Here is a 21,587-nt window from a genome sequence, read left to right as displayed (position 1 = left end):
CTAGCTCCAGTGGGAGCTGAGATCTTAGGGGGGGGCGACATCCGCCCCCCCCCCCCTTCCACTGGGCGTAGTACTCGCAACCGTTCCACTGCGCGTGTTAAGCCAGCAGGCCAAATGGACAAAAATCCATACAAACCCAGGTGATGCCACGGGCCCACGGCCCTCATCCTTGTCAGCGTCCACTCCCTCGGCGGCGGCGGCGGCGGCCCGCCGTGCCGTGCGCCGCGGCATGTTACCTCTCGCCGCGCCAGGGGCCGCGGGGCGGGACGCTACCCCCCGCTGCGCCAGGCGACCCCCGGGCCTGGGCACCGCCGCGACGGGCGACGGACGACAACAGAGCAAACAAAGGATGGGGCCGCCAGTCAGCCGGCGTAGTGAATGGGTAAATCCTTACTCGATAATACAGCAGGAACTGCTCCACGAACACGGGCAGGCCGTACGCTAGTAGACATTCGATGGAATAGGCGATTCGGGCGTAGGTCAGCCGGGCGTAGGTCACCCGGGCGTAGACATTCGATGGAGTAGGCGATTCGGGTGTAGGTCAGCCGGGCGTAGGTCACCCGGGCGTAGACATTCGATGGAGTAGGCGATTCGGGCGTAGGTCAGCCGGGCGTAGGTCACCCGGGCGTAGACATTCGATGGAGTAGGCGATTCGGGCGTAGGTCAGCCGGGCGTAGGTCACCCGGGCGTAGACATTCGATGGAGTAGGCGATTCGGGCGTAGGTTAGCCGGGCGTAGGTCAGCCGGGCGTAGACATTCGATGGAGTAGGCTATTCGGGCGTAGGTCAGCCGGGCGTAGGTCACCCGGGCGTAGACATTCGATGGAGTAGGCGATTCGGGCGTAGGTCAGCCGGGCGTAGGTCACCCGGGCGTAGACATTCGATGGAATAGGCGATTCGGGCGTAGGTCACCCGGGCTGATCCCAGCGCAGCTAATCTCCCGCTGGGGGCACGCGTCAGCGGCTAATCCCCGCTGTCCCCACACCTGGCACACGCATCCGTCCCTGTTTACTGGCAGCCGCCCGTCAGAGGCCAATGTCTCCATCATAACATAAAACAAGCCTCGGTGCTCAGTGACGGTGAAGCGAGAAACGATGCTCATCCTCCTGTTGACTATCGGCCAACTGGAGTGCGTCGTCGCGCGCCGACAGGTGGGTGCCGGCGACCGAGTGTCGAGCATGGCTGCTCGCGGAGGCGGCGGCGGCGAGCGTTCACCCCGGCGCGCCGGTGCTCCGTCCGTCGGCGACATCCCGTGACACGACACGGCGACCCCTGTCGGCCCCCGGCCAGCCGCCGCGAGAGGTGGTGCAACTGGCCCATGGCCGAGAGGGGGCGGCCGGCCGGCCACTTGTGCAGCTGGCTGTGTGGGCCGCGACCGGTGCCGACCGAGCGGTGGCCTTCCGAGCCGCGCCGCCGGCCAATCAGCGCCGCCGCTGACGTCACGGCTTTCTCTGGGCGGCGCGCCGGCGGCCGGTCAGTCTGAGACGGACTGGTGAGACGCCAACACCGCCCAGCCGAGAGCTGCGGAGCCTCGGCAGTGAGCGGCCTCGTCAGCCATGTTGAAGGGTGAGTACCGAGCTCAGCGTGAGCCACATTTCAGGGAACATCAGCAGACAACACCAGCCGACATCGCCGTCGCTACCAACTCCGAGCAGTGCCCTCGACAGCTGGCGCTGCGAGCGAGCGCTCAAGGTGATCCGTGCAAAAGTGAGCGTGCAGCCGCACCCGGCGCTGAGTGCAATGGCAGCGGTCGGGCGCGGCTAGACTGGGGAGTGAGTGTCGGGCCACTGGGACACCGGGCCCCAGGGACCCAGACAGAGACCCAGAGAACGGCCGACTCCGCCGGATACCGACCACCGGAAGACGATCGTCTCACCTTCAGCCAAACGACCGCCGTCCGACACCACTGGAAAGCAGCCTGGGAGACGGCCGCCAGCACGAGCCGCGCCTCTGAGCGACCTCTCAACCCACTTCCTGTGGCGTACGTTGGTGAAACGCGTCCTGCACTTCCTGCCGTCTGGTCTGATCGAGTGGGGGAGGACCTGAGAAAAGGCTGTTGTCAGACGATGCACCCAGCGCAGAGAGTGGTCTGAGAACGAGAACCAGTTCCACAGCGTGACATCACATCGTGCAGACCGCGGCGGCCTGGATCCGACGAAAGCGGCCCATCCTGGCGAGACGGGCACGGACGTGTGTGTCTCGGCGTGGCCTGTCCGGCGGTGCTGACGGACGCGGCTCGGGGTGAGGACTCTGTGCCGCAGGCCGCCGGATGTGTCCAGGTGCGGAGAACTGTTCGACCTCCATGGACAGAGACTGTGGGCCACAGCGCACCAAGGCCGGCCGGCGCACAAGGCCGGCGGCCCAGCGGGCCCCGAGCGGCGTCTCTGCAATCAGCCGGCCGTCACCGCCGATCACGAACGGTCGGCGCCGGCCGCAGAAATCCAGTCGTGACTGAGCCCGATACCATCCCCTACCTGACTCGAGCTCCGTGACCCGATCTGACCTCCCATCCGCCAGTAATCTGACCTAGTCTGACCGGCTGATCTGACCTCTGTGGCGTCACATATCACCTCAGCCTGACCCTGCCTCTGAGACTCAAGAAATGATGAAACAAACGTTGGTTAGCTTAGCGTCGATTACGATCTGTTGATAGTTCTGGAAAAAAAAATGTTAGACCTAATCTAATTTAAAGACCTAACTGCTAAGCTTTTAAAAACGTGTATTTCTCAATGATGCATTGTGACAACTCAATAACAAACATAAGACAGGTTCGGGCGATGCAGAGCTATAGGGATCAACGGGATCTCGTATAAACCATGCACGGTCATGGTCTGCATGAGAAGGTCCAACGTTCCAAGAAAATGTAAAAAGTTTACTTCTTTGAATGAAGACGTTCCGGGTCGGAGGTCCGAACAATATACTTTCAATAACAAACAATATACTATAAAGTTAGAACAATGCCAGCAATCTAACGTGTCTGACAATGAAGATTACGAAAAGAACGCATCTGTGCATCGCTTTGCAAACTCATTTGCTGGTTATCATCTTCGCATGGAGGATCGAAAAAATTGAAGACCAATTATAGCAACACTTCTTCTAATTATATGGTTCAGAGGGCAAAGTTTGTAAAGTCTCTAAAATGCAAAATGTGTGAGATCTTAATGATCGAACTTTCATTTGAGCATCTAAACGTTCAAAAACATGATTGCTTTGCTCTACTTATTATAAAAGATTTCCGAGAAAACTGTATTGCCCTGAATATTAAATGGGTTTCCTCCATGCCTAAAAGAGCTGTGTTCAATGTTAAGCTTGACAGGACTAGCCTCATTAGGTATCAAGCACATCAATGACGTTATGTAAGTATCGAGTGAAGCCGTGATTCATTGCCAGATCCCAATCAAGTTTGTCGAGCAGTCATTATAGAGTTGGCTCAGCGCTTGCCTCATCAAATTAGCTGTATTATCAAGTCTGTTAGGATAATGAAGCGCTATTGTCGAGCCTCTTCACGGAGAAAAGACAAGCAAAAACGAAATTATACACCTATTTGACCCTGAGCAGCTGCTAACATTCAGCTCAGCGCGCCGGCCGCCTCTCGGCGCGTATCCGGTTTCCGTATCGGTCAGCCTCGCGGCCTCTCGGGAACCCCGCTCCCAAATTGGAGCTCGGTGTCGGCCGGCTGTCCGGGTGATGAGTCGACTGCAGGTCCGAGGAGCGGGTCAGGGCGGGGCGCTGTGACCTGTGGCGGCGGTGCCAGTCGGTACCGGGCGCTCCCTCCGTCCACCACCCACGCCCGCCGTCGCCGCCGCCGCCGCTGCTGTCCCGTCCCTGGCCGGCCGAAGGTCGGGGAAGCGCCCCGGCCCGTTGGCCGCCCGCGCACCGCCACACAGCGAGGACAGCCCCCTGTGATGCGTCACACCTGTTCCAAGAATCCGTTACAGCCCCGGGGCCCTCTGTCCTGAGGAGAAGCGCTGCAATGTGTGATAGCATCCACATGGGGAAGCCAACCGTGCCCGTCAACTCGAGGCAGTTTTCGTATTCAGTCGAGCAGGACCATTTTCTCCGCGCTTCAGTTATTGTAAACCTAAAAAAGACTGTTGTTAAGACTTTCTATAATTCCCGCAGTCTACGCTTTAAAGAGAACAATGGAATATCAACACTAGCCTCAGTTATTTTCCAATCGATCACACATCCTTTCGAAAGTGATTGATAACTGAACGCCTATAAAAATGACAATAATTAGCGACTGCGCGGCACCAGCATGCTCGTTTTCCTGCGATGTTGTTCTGGAACATTCCAGAAGCTCCCACACGACGTCCACCCGTCCTCTAGCCTGTTCACCTTCGACGGATCTAGATGGCCATCGCTCTCAGGGTCCCAATAGCCGCGTGGGTGGCAGCGAAGAAAGGAGAGAAAGGCAGCGCGACTCCGAGTGACCAATGCCGCCAGCTGGGGCGCCGCCACCGCGCATACGAACGGCTCGAGCTCCGCCATGGGCGCGGCCGGCCGGAGCTACTTTCAGTTTCGCCAAATGAGCTCCAGCCACACGCCAGATGACGAGTCAAACGTTCACTTGTGTGGGCACAGCGTGGGATGCGCCGCCGAGGAAAACGCCGGGATCCGGAGAAAACGACTCACAAATTATTTTGACGTATGTAGAAATAGAGATGTTGATGCATTCCAGGATATTTTGTGAGCACTGAACATTGTAAAAACTAAAACAAGTCATTGAACAATAAGGCACAAAACTTATTCCAGTTTTCATCGTCACAGGCCATCACACAGGATTAGCGCTAATTGCACATGTCAGTTCAAACGTCTCGCTCTCCATGACCACTGACCGACAAGTTGACATACGCCTCCTGGTAGTGCGTATATTCACAGCACCCGAGCTGCTCTATCATTAGCCCAGAATCCTGAGATATTATGTGATTTTCTGCGGTCCGTTTCGGTCGGCGGTCGGTTGAGGCCGTTCAGTGCCATTAGGGCCGACCTTGGCTGGCAGCCAAGCGGACGATCGGAGCCCGTTGCGTGTCCATCGGAGCGCGTCGTTGTGCCATCGGAGGCGACGGCGGCGTCCTCCCACGCCTGCCGCGCCCGTCGGCGGCGTGGGTGACCGCTGAGATCCGGCCCACCGGCCCTGATGCAATCGGCCGTTTAGCGCGGCCTGTCTGAAGAGGCGGTGAAACTCCGCCCCCGCGTCCTCTTCGACTGACGAAAAGGGCCGCCGCCGCCGCGCCGCCGACCGCTCGAGCCGTCCCTCTCGATCGAAGGTCGCTTCACCTGGCGAGCTGTCAATATTTGCCGCATTCTCGTCCGGTGACGGCCGGGCGGCTCCTCAGGGCCACCGGACGCCGCTCCACTCTCCTCCTGTCTCACCCCTCTCCGCGAGCTCAGCGCCCCGCTCCCGGCCGAGTCAGTAGGGCGACCCGATGGACTCCACCGGTGGTCCCTCCAGACAGTCTATCTGGCGACATCATCACGACTGAGTGACCGCGCCGCGGCGGCTGAGGGAGCCGTCTCGGTAATCCGAGCCGGAGGGGCGGCCTGACACCGCGCGCGGCCTGTCGCTCTGTTTACACTTGTCTCCGGCGCCGGGGACCCGCCGCCGCGCCGGACAGCGGGGAGGCGGCGCTCATTGTCCTACGGCCGAGGTAATTGAGGGCTCACAGCCGAGGGCTGTTCACGGACCCTGTGTGCGGTCGGACCGCACACAGCCTCCAAGCTCCGCCCACTGCGTCCCTACGTCAGCCTTGCGTCACCGCACACAGCGACCGCTGTGGCCGGTCGGGACTGGCCACAGCGGACCGTCCACCGCACGCAGCCGTGACGTCAGAGCCGCCTACCCATCCCCTACCCCCACGCCTTCTGGACGTACCGCACACACCGCACGCAGCAGTGTGCGGTGCCCGTGAACACCCCTCCGGATCGGGATTAGGGCAATTTGCCGCGGTAATGGAGACCGTGTGAGGGGTCGGCCGGTCTTTTCCAGCCGCGCCGCCTAGAATGGCAGAGATCACAGACCTCGGCCAGTTCAAATGGAAATGCCGCCCCGCCCGACACACCGTTACGGAGCCGTCTCCGCCGACATACACGGCGGCCGGGTATTGCCCTCAGACGAGCGAGGCATCAAAATGAAGACCTCAAGACACACAAAGACGGCTGATCGATGCGTACACAGAGGTTGGAACGGTCGGAGCCATCTGCTCGAAACGCCACGGCGCTCGGCACAAGGCAAAACAGCATATCAACCGGTCAACGCAGCTCAACACGTCTCAACTCAGCTCAGCGAGTCGACCGACAGCCGGCACGGGCCGGTCCGGCCGACAGCCTCGTTACTGCCGGGGCGCCCAGCCAGCCGTAAACCCAACACATCCGCCGCGCCGGAGCGAGACATCGTGTTTTGATGCCCGCCACCGCGACCTGGGGATTAGCGTCGCAACTTACTAATGCGATTCGGACACACGCACTTATTGCCACGATGATTGTGCATTGCCGCCCAGCAAACATTTCGTAATGTCATTCCGGTTAACAACATGCATATGACAATGAATAATGATGTAAAATTAAATCAATCAGGTTACGACGGTGTTTGGGGGATTTAGTGTGCACAGGAGATTTAGAGGCCATTCCGAGCAAAAGTCTCTGACTTGTAGTGTTCGCGCTATCTGTGTGAGAATTCGAAAACCGATAAGCTGTTGCCTTTTATAGCCGCCGGGCCGGTCTTCTCGTCAGGCCGTGATAACGCTGTCAGTAATGGCCGGTGAGACCGGCGGCCGGCCCGCCGTGGTGTGACTGTCGGACCGTGCTCTGAGCCTCCGTGTGACCGTGTGTCCCGCCTCTGTGTGACCGTGTGTCCCGCCTCTGTGTGACCGTGTGTCCCGCCTCTGTGTGACCATGTGCCCGCCTCTGTTTCAGCTGAGATGCCGTTCCTCGTGGGACTGGTAGTCTGGACTACCATCGTCGCCACGGTGAGTACAATCGCGACCACTCGCCACTCGCTAACCTCTAGCCTGCTTACTCGTAATGTTTATATTACATCTATATCACTCAGTTAAACTTATTCCACCCGAGATGCACAGCAAGAAGTAGACCGTCTGCAGAGCATCCGTGTTCTACTTACCGCCCGATCGGATAGGGACGACCTCGGTGACCGGGCGGGTGCACTGTCCTTCCTTTGCCACGTCACCCTGCCACCCGGGCGGAGCGAGCCGCCCAGCGCCGTCCGCTCTGTCCAGGTACACCCTGTCGAGAGCCGCCGAGACGGTCGGAGGAGAAACCAACGGTAACGGTCGCACAGTGGAGTCGACACTGTCTTTGTTGCAGCCTTCCCTGATTAGCTGAGTCGGATGCCTGGTGGATCGTGAACGGGGGATTTGGCGCTGCGATGCAACGGGTGCCGGACTGCACGATTAATAAAAATACTGAGCCAGACTGACAGATTTCTCATCGGTGGGAGATCAGCTGGCCAATATTTTATTTTATTTTCTCTCGTGATCAATACCGAGCCGGACCCTATCAACTCCGCAACAATGTAAAACACTGATACTGGGAGTGAGGTCCCTTGCCCAGCAGCGTGTCCGGTCGCTGGGCGTCGGTGTGAATGCCGGTCAATGCGGCGTTTTTCGGTCCCGAACCGCGCGCCGTGTGATCACAGCAGGCACGTGCCGGGCGTGCCGATGTTGTCTGTCTGTCGGTGACGTGCCATCTCGTCCGTCCGTCGCGGCGCGGCTAACACGGCCCGGGCGTAGCGCGGCAGCGCGGCTGGCATCTTGTTCAGTCACCCCTCGGCGCCGAGTCAACGGCCGGTGGCGGCACGGCACGTCCGGCCAGGGCTGCCCGTCTCCGGCCGGCAGGAAGCGGACCGTGTGTTTAGCCGGGCGGCAGAGGTGGCCCGCCGCTCACCTGCTAACCGTCCGCCCAGACAGATGGCACGCGGACCAGTAGTAACGGCGCGACGAGACGCGGACACTGTTTTTCGCTTCTGATGCGAAGCGCAACGGGTCGCTAAAAACGCCTCCACACCGCGGCCGCACGCGCCCGAGCGCGGTGACGCCGCTCGGTGAGACGGTGCGGGGCAGCGGGCTGTGCCGGCGACGGGTTTTGTGCGCTGCTGTTAGACGGAGCACCGGACCGCGGCGGTGCGGCGGTGTCATTAGCAAGGGTAGCGACTGGGGCAGGCGCAGAGACGCGCGCAGGACAACAAGGCAGCTCGCTTCGGTGAGCTCAGGGGCCGAAGCACAAAGGGACGCGAAGCTGGCCTTGTTTTGCGCTGTCACACGCCCTCTGATGAGCTTTTTGAGGTTTTTCGATAGGCAGCCTTGCGACACGCATCTTGTTAGTTAGAGAAGCATGTTGCGAAAGCCTGGCGAGCTCTGGTAAAACTCCTAGTCATAGAGCGCGACAAAGACAAGAAGTATGACGCGATTCTGAGGCAAGGATTTCCGCAACTTCGCGTGATGAGTATCGGAACGGGGATGGAGCACCCCAAGACTGGCGCCAGAGTCACCTCTGGAAGAGCTGCCCAGACGGTGACGTCACCCCCGGAGACGATCTGGCAGCTCCGGTCAGCTGGCAGCCCTACTGCGGCCAACTGACTGCGGTCTCCCGGGAACCGGGCACTCCCCACATACCGCACTGCCTTTGCCTGTCGTCAGACTCCGGAGTATCGTGTGAGCTGTTAAATTCGGCGACACGGAGTTGCGTGCCACCCTGCGACGGCCAGAGGTGGCCAGTCTACCTGACCGTGGGGTCCACAGACCGGCTACAATGCCAGGAAGCCGTAATTCGCTGCAGCGTCGACAGACCCGGGCTCGGTTCTCGCCAGCGGCAGTCGGCGAGCTGGAAAAACCGGCCGCTCGCCTCCGCTCGGAGCCGCTGCACGGTGTGTCGCTGATACCCAGAGTGGCTCTTTGGCCGTGTCACGCCGCTCCACTCATCAGCGCGCTGTCGGCCGTCATTAGCGAGCGATCGACGCGAGGCCGTACCCCGGGTGGCGGCCGCATGGCCCCACCGGAGACCAAATTACGACGAGACTCGCCGCCGCCCGCCGCCGAGCCGCCCGCGGTCGACCCCAGCACGGTGTCAGTGACCCTAAAGATAGAGCAGCCGGGGCGAAGGGCGGGCGGAGCCGCCGCCACCTCAGACACCGCCGCGCGCACAACGCCCTGCGCCCTCCCAGAAAGTGAAAGGTTCAACATGAAACTGAGCCGTCGGTGAGTGGCCATTGGTCGGTTATCTCTGGAGGCAGGCACGGTCTCGGCCCGATGTCACTCCCCTTCCTGCTGGTATCGGACATACCGCCGCGGCCCTGAAGGTCACTGTCAGGACCGCGGCGGCGCCGGCCGGCCGGCTAATGGACTGAGACGGAGCCGGCGCGGCCGCGGCGGAATGAGCCGCTCCGTGAGCGCCGCCGGCCAACGTGGGACGCTCCGGAGCGGCGCGGTGGCGGCGTGCACGCCCCCGGTGAGGAAATTCACCAGCAGTGTGACCTCAGCGACGATTAGAGACCGCCGACCGACCGCGGCGACCAACAGTGCGGGAAATCGACGATCCATTCGCAGGCGCAACAGCGGTGCAACAGCGCCGCGCGCTGCCCGAACGGTTTCACTGGAAGCGGAGCTCTGCAGTGTGGGAGACCGGTACGGGATTCAGTGGCGCGCAATCCGTCTTAGCCCGCTCAGAAAACGCCTGTCAGGCCCCGGAATATGAATGAAATTTTACTTATATAGAATGCCCATTTATGAGTCCAACTGAAAGGTATTCATTTAATTTATTTCAACAATAATTGCTCTGACGTAAATGTAAATCAAGTTGGTAAAAATATTTTTACTTGTTATTATATCGGCATCAGAAACAAATTGTCGTCTTCATATCTGAGTCAGATGTCACATTTAAAAATGTACCTAATAGATAACCTGAAACTGTTATGTTTAGTCACGTCAATCTTAAGGGTTTATGCTTCATGTTTCGATCAAAGCCAGCTCGCACAAGGAAATGCTTTTTGCCTTATTCCCGTCACCCGGCGCCGTTCAAGGTTACATAATCAAATTAGTCATCGTATTATCATATAGCCTTGGTCTCTGCCGGGGCGTTGTCATAGGATCAACAACACACTTCAATTGAGCTCGCCGGGCCGCGAAACAGCCCTGGGCGGAGGGTGGTCGGGCAAACATCGAAACACTGCGACGTCTGCACGTCTTTATAGCCATGGTCTGTGCCAATCAGCACCGATTCGATGCTGGTAGGCAGCGTTCCAAAGGCCCTTTGTGTGAAATTCACGCTCGCCTTAGGTTGCTCCAGATTCATTCAGGCGTTATCAGGTCATCATTTTGCACGGAGACATGACTCGAGAAGCCGTGGACGAAAATTGGCTGCTGGCGGCTTCGATGACGTTATAGACCAGGCCGTTGTCTCGGCGGCACTGATTATGCAAACGGGACAGACCGAGCGGCGGCACAGTCCTCCCACGTGCCTCTGAGAGTGAAAGTACGCCCCGCTCGCTCGTCATCCACGCGTCGGCTGCCACGCACACATGCGACACAACACCACGCAAACTCCGTCCTAGACGCACTTCACCGTCCAATCGACCCCGCCATGCGCTTCGCCGCCTTGAAAATGTCGCTCAGCCCTGGCTCTGTGCCGATCGGGCCCGCCGGCGGCCGCGAAAGTTCTTGGTGCGGCTGGAGATCGCGCTCCCCGGGTCACCATCTGACCTCCTTCTGCAGCGCTGGGTCCGCCCGGAGACCGATCGAGACGGGGCGGTGGAGCCGGGACGGTGGAGCCGGGGCGGCGCGTGCGGGGCGCCGGGCGAGGTGTGACCGGCGCCGCGTGCCCACAGATGACTGATAACGCCCTGTCTCTGGCGTGATTAGGCGGCGCCAGCTATCCCCAGTGTCCCTGTGATGGATCAGCCACTGCCTGGTGCAAGGTTGCCAACGCTGCGTCGAAAGCCGACGGGCGGACGGGGCGAGGGCAGCGGGCGGGAGAGGAAGATATCGGCGCGCCCGGTAGTTTGTCGTGCCGATACCGGGTGAACGCCGTCAGGCGCCGCCCCTCTGCATTCTCCGCGTGGCTGACGCAGTCGTTCAGAGTAGACGGTCGCGATCGCCACGTCACCGATTGTATCGCTGGCAGAGTGAGTCCTCAGTCTCAGCCTCGGCCCGGCGCCGCTCGGTGGCGCGGGCGGAGAGAGTCGAGGGTGCGTCCCACCGTTCCAGACAGTCTCACATGACCTCCGACCCCGCCGACGCTGCGAATGCCTTCCGCGTCAGAGCCCGACCCTCTGATTGGCGGCTGGAATCGGAAGGCGACTGAAAATCGGCTGTAACGCAGCCTCGGGGCAGAATCCATCTCTGAAATCGTCCACCTGTCAGACGGACGCGTCGGCACTCGCCACAAACCGGAGTTTGATTTCTCCCGAGCGGACGAACCGGAATCATGTCGATGAACCGGATTCCAAAAGTCAGTTTAATATTCAGAAGTGTTTTGTGTTGTATCTGATAATAATCATCCCTCTGAGAAGTTGACACGGTGCCAAGATTCGCGGAGAAAGGCACGGCCGCAAACCTTGAAGTGGAGTTTGCTTTGGTCAAGGTTTTCCAACTGAAGCTCGTGTGATGCATGACGATGTCATCGGTGCGATAAGCAGCGCGGGCCGACGGATTGTCGTGAGATCACGCCGGACAGTTTTATCCATTAGCCAGATCCAAATGTATCTCGGAGCACCATCACAGCCGCAGCAGTCCCACAAAACATACATCCCCAGCCCTCACAGCGGGTGGGAGGCAGAACCCCGTCGGCAAAAACCACCCACGCGTCTCTTCGCGTCTTGCCACCCTCCGACCGGGGCCATTCCACGCCGGCCACATCCTCTTCATGGACAAAGCGCAGAGCGGTGCGGCCGCTGCTCCCTGCGCCCCGCCGAGCCGTGATCTCAGAGTTCAAGGTCGCGACACGGGCACCGCGGCCGCCACCGCCGCCGGGCATCGTTGCAGCTGAGGCTCGCCGACGTCGACCTTGATAGGGGCCATCCCGACCGCCCTGCGCTCGTAGCCGGCCGGCCGGCGCCGTCTGAGGGCTCCCGGCCGGCCGGGCTGCCCCGGGTGGCTCGTTCACCGAACCGTCTCCCGACTGCCGCTCGGCCGTGTCAGTCAACACCGCTTCCACCGGGAACAGTCAACAGCCGACCCGGCACAGAGTTCCGCCCGGCTGCATTAATTCACCGGCGGGCGTTTGCGCTAGAAACAGAGGGCCATTAACAGCCCCGAACGAGGCGAGTTTCTGTGAAAGCGAACACACGGCTCGGAGGCGGCGCTGGCGTGGTCGTCCCCGGGGCGGAGAATGTCACCGAGCTGCCGCCGGCACCGCCCACCGTCCACCGCCCGTCTCCCAGCGCCGGCCGGTGAAAACGGTCGACATCACGATCTGTCCGGCCCCCGTTTGATAACTAGACCAGATAGCGGTCGGACCGCACCCACCGGCCCATCGAGCCGCCCAGAGCAGACGTGAGCCATGAGGAGTGACCCTCAAAATTCCCATCTGATGCGGTATTACAGAGATGCAAGCCAGAGATATCCAAGGCGGTGCTTGCCTTATAACTGACGAGATAGCATAGCTACAAGACGCGGTACGCCCTGCTAAGCTGCTGGGATTCACCCCTCGACACGCGATCATATGTATGAAGTCACACTGTCTCACCATAGAGGCCCTTTAGCTGCACAGATCACACAGCATACCGGCTCCCGAGAAGGAGACAAACAGCACAGCCGAGTCAGGGACAGATCGGTACACAGAACCTTGGCCAGCCGGTTGGAGCGGCGCCAGCTGCAGGTCCCCGTCTCGGCGAGGCTCAGGACCCCCTCCCTGACGGCGGAACGTTGCGGTGTCGGCTGCTGTCCGATCCCATTCGGCGGCGTCCGGACGCGGTGGCAGTTTTTCTTGTCGCACATTGTTCGCGGCAGCGCCGTGCGGTCCGTTCTGCCGCCGTGGTCGCGGCGTCGTCACGTCTCAGAACCCGGAGGCCGGGGCGGCGCGGCGCGATGACCGCCAGCAAAAACGGACCGACGGCCAGACGGAGACATGAACGACTGCACTTAAACGGGACCATCGGCCCGGCGGCCCGTCATTTGGACACATTACCCCGCCATCGTCCTGTCCGCATCTCGCCGCGGCCAATTTACATAAGCGGCGGCGGCGGGCGCCTCTCCGGCGGCGGCGGTGTTCAGATGAGTCAGGAGGGGCTCAGCGACGGTCGTTCGGTCGGCGTTGACGTCTTTTTGCCGGGATCGTAATCGTCACCTGCGCAGTGCCAAACGCAGTCGGAACGCCGACCGGCGCGGACGGATATTTGTTTACGAGCCTGTAAGTGTCTCGGGTTCTCTGCCCACCAGGCGGCAAGGTTACAGAGGATCCGACACCGGTGCGGAGGCCACTGTGCGGCACAGCGCACGCCGGTGAGCCGCCCGCTCACAAATTGATTGTTTGGATCCCTGCCGGCGGCAAAAAGGGTGTCCCTGTCGTGAGCGCATACCGCGAGCCGCGAGGGTATGAATCCTTGATGAGTCAGCGGCGCCCATGAGCTGAACTCCGCCGCCGCCGCTGCGCTGAGTGGTATTGCGAAAAGCCGCCGCGCCGGCCGGTGCGGGACCTTGCAGTCGCCGTATACGGCTCCCGGAGTTTGCACAAGCGCCGCTCTCCTGGCGTCGGTCGAGCGGCGAGCGGCGGCGCGACGCCTACGATTACACGCCAGGCACCGGCTGGTGCTAGCCGCCAACGCCCGATTGCAGTCGCTAGATGGCTGAGTTAGTCTGTTGTGGTCGATCGCAGTCTCCCGGTGGTGGTTCCGTGCCGCGCGCGCCCCGGCACAGTATCGGCGCCGTGCCGCGCTGAGGACGGCCGCGCGGTCGGCGCCGCTCACGGAGCTCGGCTCGGCGGTGCCGGTTTTTGGCCGCCGGGCCGTGCCGACCGTTCGGCAGGGACGCGGCGCCGGCACTCGGTTCCGGCGGCACGGCGGCGGTTCGCGGTGCGTGCCGAGGTCGCCTCTAAGGTCGACGGCTGGTCCGGTCGCGCTCCGTTGGCCGGCCGTGGCGCCATGGGACGTTGCCCGCTCGGCGCGAACCGTTGCGGCGCGGCTGCTGGCGCCCCGAGGTGTGACCGGTCACCGTAGGCCGGCGCTCTGAGGCGCACCGCACCCCGTCCCCCGCGAGCTGACCTCGACCCGGGACCGTGTCCGCAGCGCATTTACAGCCCACAGCGGAGCCTTATCCGGCCGCACACAAGGGCCGGCGCTGTGCAATAGCCGCATGCAGAATGCAGTCAGTCATGTTCTATAGAGAACTGCGACGGTGAACTAAGACCGGGCTCAATGTTCTGACTCAGAACCGAGAACCACCTCACAGTGCTGTTCGCCGTCTCATAAAGATGGCGGATGCTTGTCCTGTAATCGAGGAATGCCGTGTAGATCCCTCAAACAAGTTTCGTTTTCAAACGCGCCTTCTTTTAACACGGCGAAGCAGGAACCTGTCGTCGCTGGGCCGAGTTCACGGCGACTTCAAGGCCGCTAGTCGCAACCCTTCGCCGTACAGCGACCGCACAAAGCCAGCGGTGCGCGGTGACGACGGAGGGACGATGGACCAGGCCTGTGATACGGGGCCAGCGGACGTCTCTATGGCCGCGCATGAATGGTCTCCAGTGCGCCGAATCACGCCCGCCGGGCGCCATAAATCAGTCGCTCGCACGGCCGGCCGGGAAATCGGCACTCTGTAACGACGTGACGCTTTACCCGGACGGCGCGGCGGATCGCGATGGGCAAATTGCCGGCGCCTGACGCCGGGCGGAAACTGAGCTCGTCTCAATCCGTTCAGCTGACGAGTCACCACGCTCGGCGGCGGCTCACAAGCGGGACAATCACCGCCGACAGTGTGTTTAGCCGCCGCTAAAGAGGCTATCATGAGAACACACACGTTATTAATTGTTGGGTGGCGTTCTGGTCAGACTGCCTGGTGCGACCGATGCTGCTCTTTGTCGCCGCTGAGCGCCGGCCGAGGCGCCGTTTAGAGGCGCCGTAATTAATGGTGATGGCCGCCGGGTGCTCGATGTCGCTGACGGCTGACGGAACAAAAGCGATCGGGCCGGTCTGATGTGGCGCCGTAATTGTCGACCGAGCCGGCGCACCATTCCGGGAGTTCACGGGAGAGGTCATCCACTGACCGGGCTGACCGCTCAGGGTCGCCGTCATTATCTCACCGTGGGGGCGCCTCGTAATCGCGCTCAGTTCGCTCACTCCATTTATACTGCGGCGCCACAGCCCCGGCGAATTCATGTAATTTATCCGACATAAACACACCTTACCGTTACAAGAAAATCCAACAATTCATTCCTCAATTTGTGTACCAATATACCCGGAACTTTATACGTGCTTTGCCTGACAATGTATCTGGGAGTTAAAATGTGTTCGACCTGACTGACAATGTCCCGTCTCTGTTTCAGACGTTCGGTCAGGTACCGCCACCCCGGTTAGACTACGGTGGCCTCACGCAAGAAGTGTTTTTCCTGAACTTAGAAGATGGCTATTTTGGCTGCCAAGTGAACGAGAGCTCTGAGGTGCTGCAGCTGTTTGAGCTGTCCAAGCTGTGTGATGGCGTGCCTCAGTGCTATCTTGGCTCTGACGAGCTGGTTAAAGAGCTTAAGTGCACAAGTAAGTCATACCCGTTTTTATTATTCGACTTAAATGTAGCCATAGTTCGCTACCGCTAAAAAGAGCTTGATATTATATGCATAAATGATTTAACTTATTCTCTATCATATCTTCTTAATTTGTAACAAAAATTCATTGCATAAAATATTTGCGTCACATTCAAATAGGTACCGATGTGTAACAGCGCGTTTCGTCAAAGGCCGTTTAAGATGATGGGTTTCCCTGATGGCCGGTGTCCGCTCCCACCATCCCATTACGTGTCGCTGACTCCCGTTTGTCGCCCTGACCGTTCTCCTGACCACTCAGCACCTCCAACGACCCGCTCGCGTGTCCACCCGCCATTGTCCTCCTGCAGTGGCCCCTGAACCAACGGTCGGACCAGCAGCAGCGTCATCACGTAATGGACTGTTACGGCACCTCCAGACGTTAGTCGCCAAACATGTGTCCCAGCGACAAACAATGGCACAAAACAGAGTGAAAGAAACGCAACTGAGCAACAATAACGATTATGTATTTGATGATGCATTCACGAATTAACAAAGCCGTGATGACATCACTTAATTGAAAACCACAGTCCACAGCTAGAAAAAAGCAGGTGTGGTGGTTTGAATTGCAAACACTTGTTTATCATTTCTCTTTACATTCTAGCTTGACAAGAATTATAGCTCCCTCAAGGTCAACGTCCCTCCTGCAAAGCAGCCCCGACTTCAGATTCAATCATGGCCACATCACCAATCAGTATGCCAGCCATCTCTGCAATCATCGGTGGCTGTGCCGATCACGAGCTAATGCCCAATTTGCGCCCCTCCCCTCCAGTGATCGTGAGACCGGTCTCAACCAGTGCCGGTCCCTGAGACCGGCTGGACTAGATGGGACCACATGACTGGACCGGATCACTGCCAGAGAGGCAGCTCTCACATCCCAGTAGGACAGACACGATTTGTTCTTTCCGTTCAGTTTCAGCTAGACTACCAGACATAACCGTATTGCTCGTTCCTTCCCAATAGATATGGCATTGTATTTCAAGGAGCTGTAACCTTATTAAGCGACATAGGCTTTTCATAATGACACCCAACGCAACTCCCGACCACCTAGCACCGTTTTGTGCCGTCCTTTACCATCTCCCACGGTCCTTCCATCCGAGTCCCCCGCCTTCCCTCGCGTTGTCGGCGCCTCTCACGGTCTCACGGTCCCGCGGATCTGACCGGGACGCGCAGCCCGACCGACACACCGTTTTTGCCGTGCCGCCGCTGCCGGCGTGCTCGGCGTGCTGCCGCTCAGGTCTGTGGGCGCTCCGGCCGCAGCGGCGGACAAAACCCGCAGCGCCGGACCGCGTCCACCGTCCAGCGTCACCGCGGACCGGTCCGCCGCCGGCCGGGGTCAATGCATGGCGTCGGCGGTGACCGCACTGACCGCTGACCGGCTGCTCACCTCACCACGTCCCGTCTCTGTTGCAGACACATGTCAGCTGGCCACCGGCCGGCCCTGTGTCAACGGTGCCTGCCTAGATTCTCAATGCTACTGTAACGATGGCTTCGGTGGCAAGGGCTGCGAGATGCCCGGTAAGTAGCGCCGTGTCGGCACAAAGTCTCACTGTGTGTGCCCAACGTGTTTGAGGGTTACGAGTGTATTTGATGCCTGGACACTACGACAACGAAATCCTACAGTTTAGTTTGAACTGTTATACGAGAACTGAATATGTATGTGGGGTTGAGTGGGGATGGAAGGCAGGTGACCGGGAAAGGAAAGGCAGAAGGTAGATTTCTGCTCACATTCATACATTGTTTTCAATCAAATGTTTTAAATTCAACGTATCTTGATGCTTAAAAATAACATGATCACTGCAGCTTGTCCCAATAACTACGCTGCTGACACTAATTCCTGACTTCGGAATCTGCATCCCCGCTGGTAATACTATAGCGAATCTCAGTTGAGTAACTAAGCTGAGCAGTGATGCGGTATTGATTGATAAGCCAGCGATCCTTCTTGGAGCCGCTCGCGGCGCCGTTGCTCCGGGTAGGGAGGTACGTTAGCAGGCGCGGCGGCCTTGTCACCTCGCCCGCGGGCAGCAGATGTAGTCGTCTGGCTGCTGCTGGCGAGGGGCGCGCGAGGGGCGTACCGGCCAGCCGCCACTTCCGGCCACGGCGATCATGACGCACGCCTTCAGCGGCGGCAATCGTGACGCAGATGTTCAGCGGCCGCGACCGTGAGCGCGGAAACCCCGCCACCGGAGCAAGGGCCGATACCGTGACCAATCACCACATCATCAACCGAGTCGAGGGATATCAGTCCAGTGCCTCTTTAGAACTGATAACCTCACTCTTTTGACGCAAATGACACGGCGTGTTTGTTTCAGATGAGAATGAATGCAAGTACCGCCCGTGCGACATCTTCGCGCGGTGTACGAACACGATGGGCGGCTTCTTCTGTTCCTGTTTCCCGGGATACGAAGGCGACGGCACAACTTGCACAGGTAGGTTTTCTTTTGACAGCACGGCGCCTTCTGCCGCGCCCGTCAGCCCACACACATCCTGTTCACCCACAACAGAGCGCGAGAGAAACCCAAGACCGGCTCTGTTTGTCCACTTTGGCGGAAGCCGCGTGCTGCTCCAAACAAAAGACGGCCTTAGCTGGCCTGAACCGCCGCCCGTCGGACGAGGCGAGAGCTACACGCAATATCGCCGACAGACGGCGTAAATCCTACATCCGCGCTGCAGCATTTGAGAGACAGGTCAGCGAAAAACAGCCGGGCTTGCCGCCGTGATAGCGGGTGGAGCCGGCCCTCGAGTCGACGCTGAGGGCGTCACAGTGAAAGGCTGCCAGGTGCCAACGGACGCGTGAGAGTGCCACTGTCGAGGGTCACAGCGGGGGCCGGAGAGCGCGTGGGTCGTGGGGGTCGCCTTGGTGGCGACTGGCGGATGTCCGCCCAGGTATAACCTAGTTTCATCGGCTGCAGGATGGCAACTGAGGAAGTGTGGTCCTGAGATACACATGGGCCAGCTTCAACGGGTAGCTCCATGCATCTTGTACGGAGTCTGGGCTGCTAAGAACCCCTTTATGAACGCTCACCTCAGCGCGACTTGTAGCAATGTAGCTGGGTAGCTGACTCGTGATTAATCCCTGGGCGTCGCCGGCACAGACAGATTAGATCTGCCCACTGGCCGTCTGAGGAGGGGGCGGGGGAGGGGAGCGGTGTCAGCGCGCCTCCACGCGCACTGACGTCACCCTGCGCTTATGGAAAACAGGCGGGTCCGGCACTCCGCCCAAACAGCGCCTATCCCTCCGCCTAATGCGCGCACAAGCGGGAGGGTGGCTGAAGAGGCAGCCGAAACGACTGATATCTCCCAGAACCGAGGAGTAGAGAAGCGGCGGTGCCAGGCACCCTCCCCATGTTAATCAGGGGAGAAGGGCGGGTGCAGCGGATGGTGCAGCTCAGCGACTGCACCACCCATATGTCTGAGTGCATGATTCGTAGAGGACACAAAGAAGTCTGTGCGCGGTCGCCGACTCCGGCCCGGACCGTAAATCACCCTGCAGCAGCGCCTGCCTCCCGCCGCGGAGGGTGTCTCGAGACGCGCCGACGCGCCCAGAAAGTCGGCGTCACGGCCGCCCGCAGCCACGTCATGCGGCGAGCGGTGCCAGCCCCGCGCGGAATGCGGCGCCCACTCGCGCGCTGCGTGCAGGTGCTGAGATGAGCAAGCGGTGCCGGGCACCAGGGCTGACGGCAGAGCTCCACCCATAGCTCCGGTCGGCCGACCCGCTCCCGCGCGCTAAAAACGCCGCCACACCGCGCCCGGTGAAGGGAGATGGGGTCAGCGCCGCGGTGTCACGACCGGCACGAGTTAACCAAGCGGAGCCGGGTCAGGTGTCGGCGGTTTAACCCGCGCCCCAGTGGCGGTCTCGGCCAACTTCGCCCTAGTGAGGGGGGCATATGTTACCACCCACCTCTAACTCAAAAACTAAGAGGGCTAGAAAGACGCGGTAAAAAGCAGTCGATAGCTCTCAATACGTACGTTTGAAAGTATTTCGGTCATTTTTCACCTTAGAGCAATATTGGGGTCACCAGAGGTCATCAAAGGTCAAAATTTGCCAATTGTCATTATATTTTTCAGAAAACATGCCGCTATCTCAGGAACTATGGTAGCTAGAAAAACGCATGGAAGAGCAATCGATAGCTTTTGAACTATTCTTTTGAAAAGGTCATTATCAATATTGTCCTCAGGTCAACGGTTTAGCCTCCAGAGGGCAAAAACTCCCAAAATAGCTGTTTTTACGAAAAGTGTTTTTCGACGATAACTTTCGACTACAAAAAGCCACGACATTTCTATTGCCAGAATCGTGTTCCCCTCACCGAGACGCGTCGAATGAACTATAATTTGACCTTGAAAGGTCAACTTAAAAATTTGACCTCAGGTCAAGGTCATGACCTGACCGGAAAAGGTCATGTTGCATATCAGTCGATGCGTCTCAACAAGACAAACACAATGAGACCATCCCCAGCGTTCTATCTCTTTCCAATCGCGAGTTATTGGCAAAAAACTGTTTGTAGCCTCAAATGACCTCGGATGACCTTTCTAGAGGCTATCAGCAAAAATGACACCTTGGTCATCACGAGTGGACTAAATCATTGTGATTCTGAAATATTTGGACTGTTCCTATGCGTACACACGGATCTAGAGGCATTTTCATTTTTCTCCATTGACTTGTAATGGAAAGGTCATGCCACTGACCTGACCTTAGGTCACTGATATAAAAAATCCGAGATATACAAATTGTAGGTTCCCATAACAGCATGCAATCCACCAAGTTTCAAACCTTTCTGACAAACACTGCAGGCTGGACATGATTGCAAACTTTTTTTAAGGCTTGGTCAGTTAACTTGACCTGGTGACCTGACCTGACATGACCTGGGGTCAAAAATTTCACACATTGTCCAAAATTGATGTACCAAAAGCTACCCCAAGCGGCGCGGCGCTACGCGCCGCGGTTTTTTATTCACACGCGAAAAACGCGACAGGGTGGTAACATATGCCCCCCCCCCCACTGGGGCGAAGGTTAAAGGGCCGGGCGGGGCGGGGCGGGCTGGAGATGGCAGGGGGAGGGCGCGGGCCGCCCCACCAGGTGTGGGCCGACACTGCCGCGCCGACCGGCGCCGGCAAGGCCAGCCAGCCGGCCGGCCGGCCCCGCGGCCGCCCACGCCGGCGCCGATGAAGTGGAGAGACGGTGCTGGCGGCTGGGGCGGTGGCTCCGCCTCAGCGGCACCGAGGCCGCCGCCCGCCGCCGGCGGCCGTCAGTCCACAGCCGCGCCCGCCCGCCCGTCCGGCACGCACCTTCTGCTCATCTGCACATTCACGGCCCGCTCCCAGCCGTGACACGGGCCGGTCACCGGCACTCCACCCCCGCCGCCCACCGGCTGTGCCTGTGCTTGAGCCGTTTGGGGGGCACCGGGCGGTGATGTGGGCGCCCACCAAGGTCAGCGTGCCGCCCTCCACCGCCACCAGATGAGCCGATCGGCCGCGGTCAGTGGCGGTGCCCGTTCATCAGACCGAGCCGACCTCCTCACTAGACGGAAGGACCGGCGGCGCTCCACTCCTTATCGGGACGGGCGAAAGTGACGCGGCCGCGCGTTCTCGGAGCGGCATTGTGACGTTCCGCTGGCCGGCCGTCTCCATGGCGACCCAGACACCGCCGGCGGGATGGTATATTCGCAGAGTGACGGAGCGTCCCGCAGGCCGACACCCTGTGGTCCTGTCGACGACTCACTGTAACGGGCCGTGTCCACTGCCGGTCAGTGCTCTGCGCTTCGCACAATGAGAAGCAGGACGGCGGCGCGGCCGCAGCAGCCGGGCGCGCGTGCAGTGCGCGGTCCGACACACCACCACTGAGGTTTCGCT

The 21,587-nt window shown here is 59.7% G+C and overlaps 1 protein-coding gene across 10 annotated transcripts in view; it reads left to right on the top strand.

Moving 5' to 3' along the window:
• The first annotated feature begins 1,468 nt into the window (after positions 1-1,468).
• The window catches only part of LOC122383893, a 148,438-nt gene continuing 128,319 nt past the window's right edge, over positions 1,469-21,587 (top strand). For 9 of the 10 annotated variants that reach the window (XM_043370741.1, XM_043370742.1, XM_043370740.1 and 6 more), the window contains exons 1-5: positions 1,484-1,565; positions 6,915-6,967; positions 15,486-15,693; positions 17,151-17,255; positions 18,050-18,166. In XM_043370741.1, coding sequence (XP_043226676.1) covers positions 1,556-1,565; positions 6,915-6,967; positions 15,486-15,693; positions 17,151-17,255; positions 18,050-18,166 — 493 coding nt within the window. In that variant the 5' untranslated portion in view covers positions 1,484-1,555. Of the gene's footprint in view, positions 1,566-6,914; positions 6,968-15,485; positions 15,694-17,150; positions 17,256-18,049; positions 18,167-21,587 lie in introns of all 10 variants that reach the window. The other variant, XM_043370739.1, reaches the window with a different exon arrangement.

This window comes from Amphibalanus amphitrite, unplaced genomic scaffold (genome assembly GCF_019059575.1).
Source record: "Amphibalanus amphitrite isolate SeventyFive unplaced genomic scaffold, NRLGWU_Aamphi_draft 000176F_arrow, whole genome shotgun sequence".
In the NCBI taxonomy this organism is placed as follows: Eukaryota; Metazoa; Arthropoda; class Thecostraca; order Balanomorpha; family Balanidae; genus Amphibalanus; species Amphibalanus amphitrite.
Note: the sequence above shows the minus strand (reverse complement) of the source record. Positions and strands in the feature narration are given on the sequence as shown.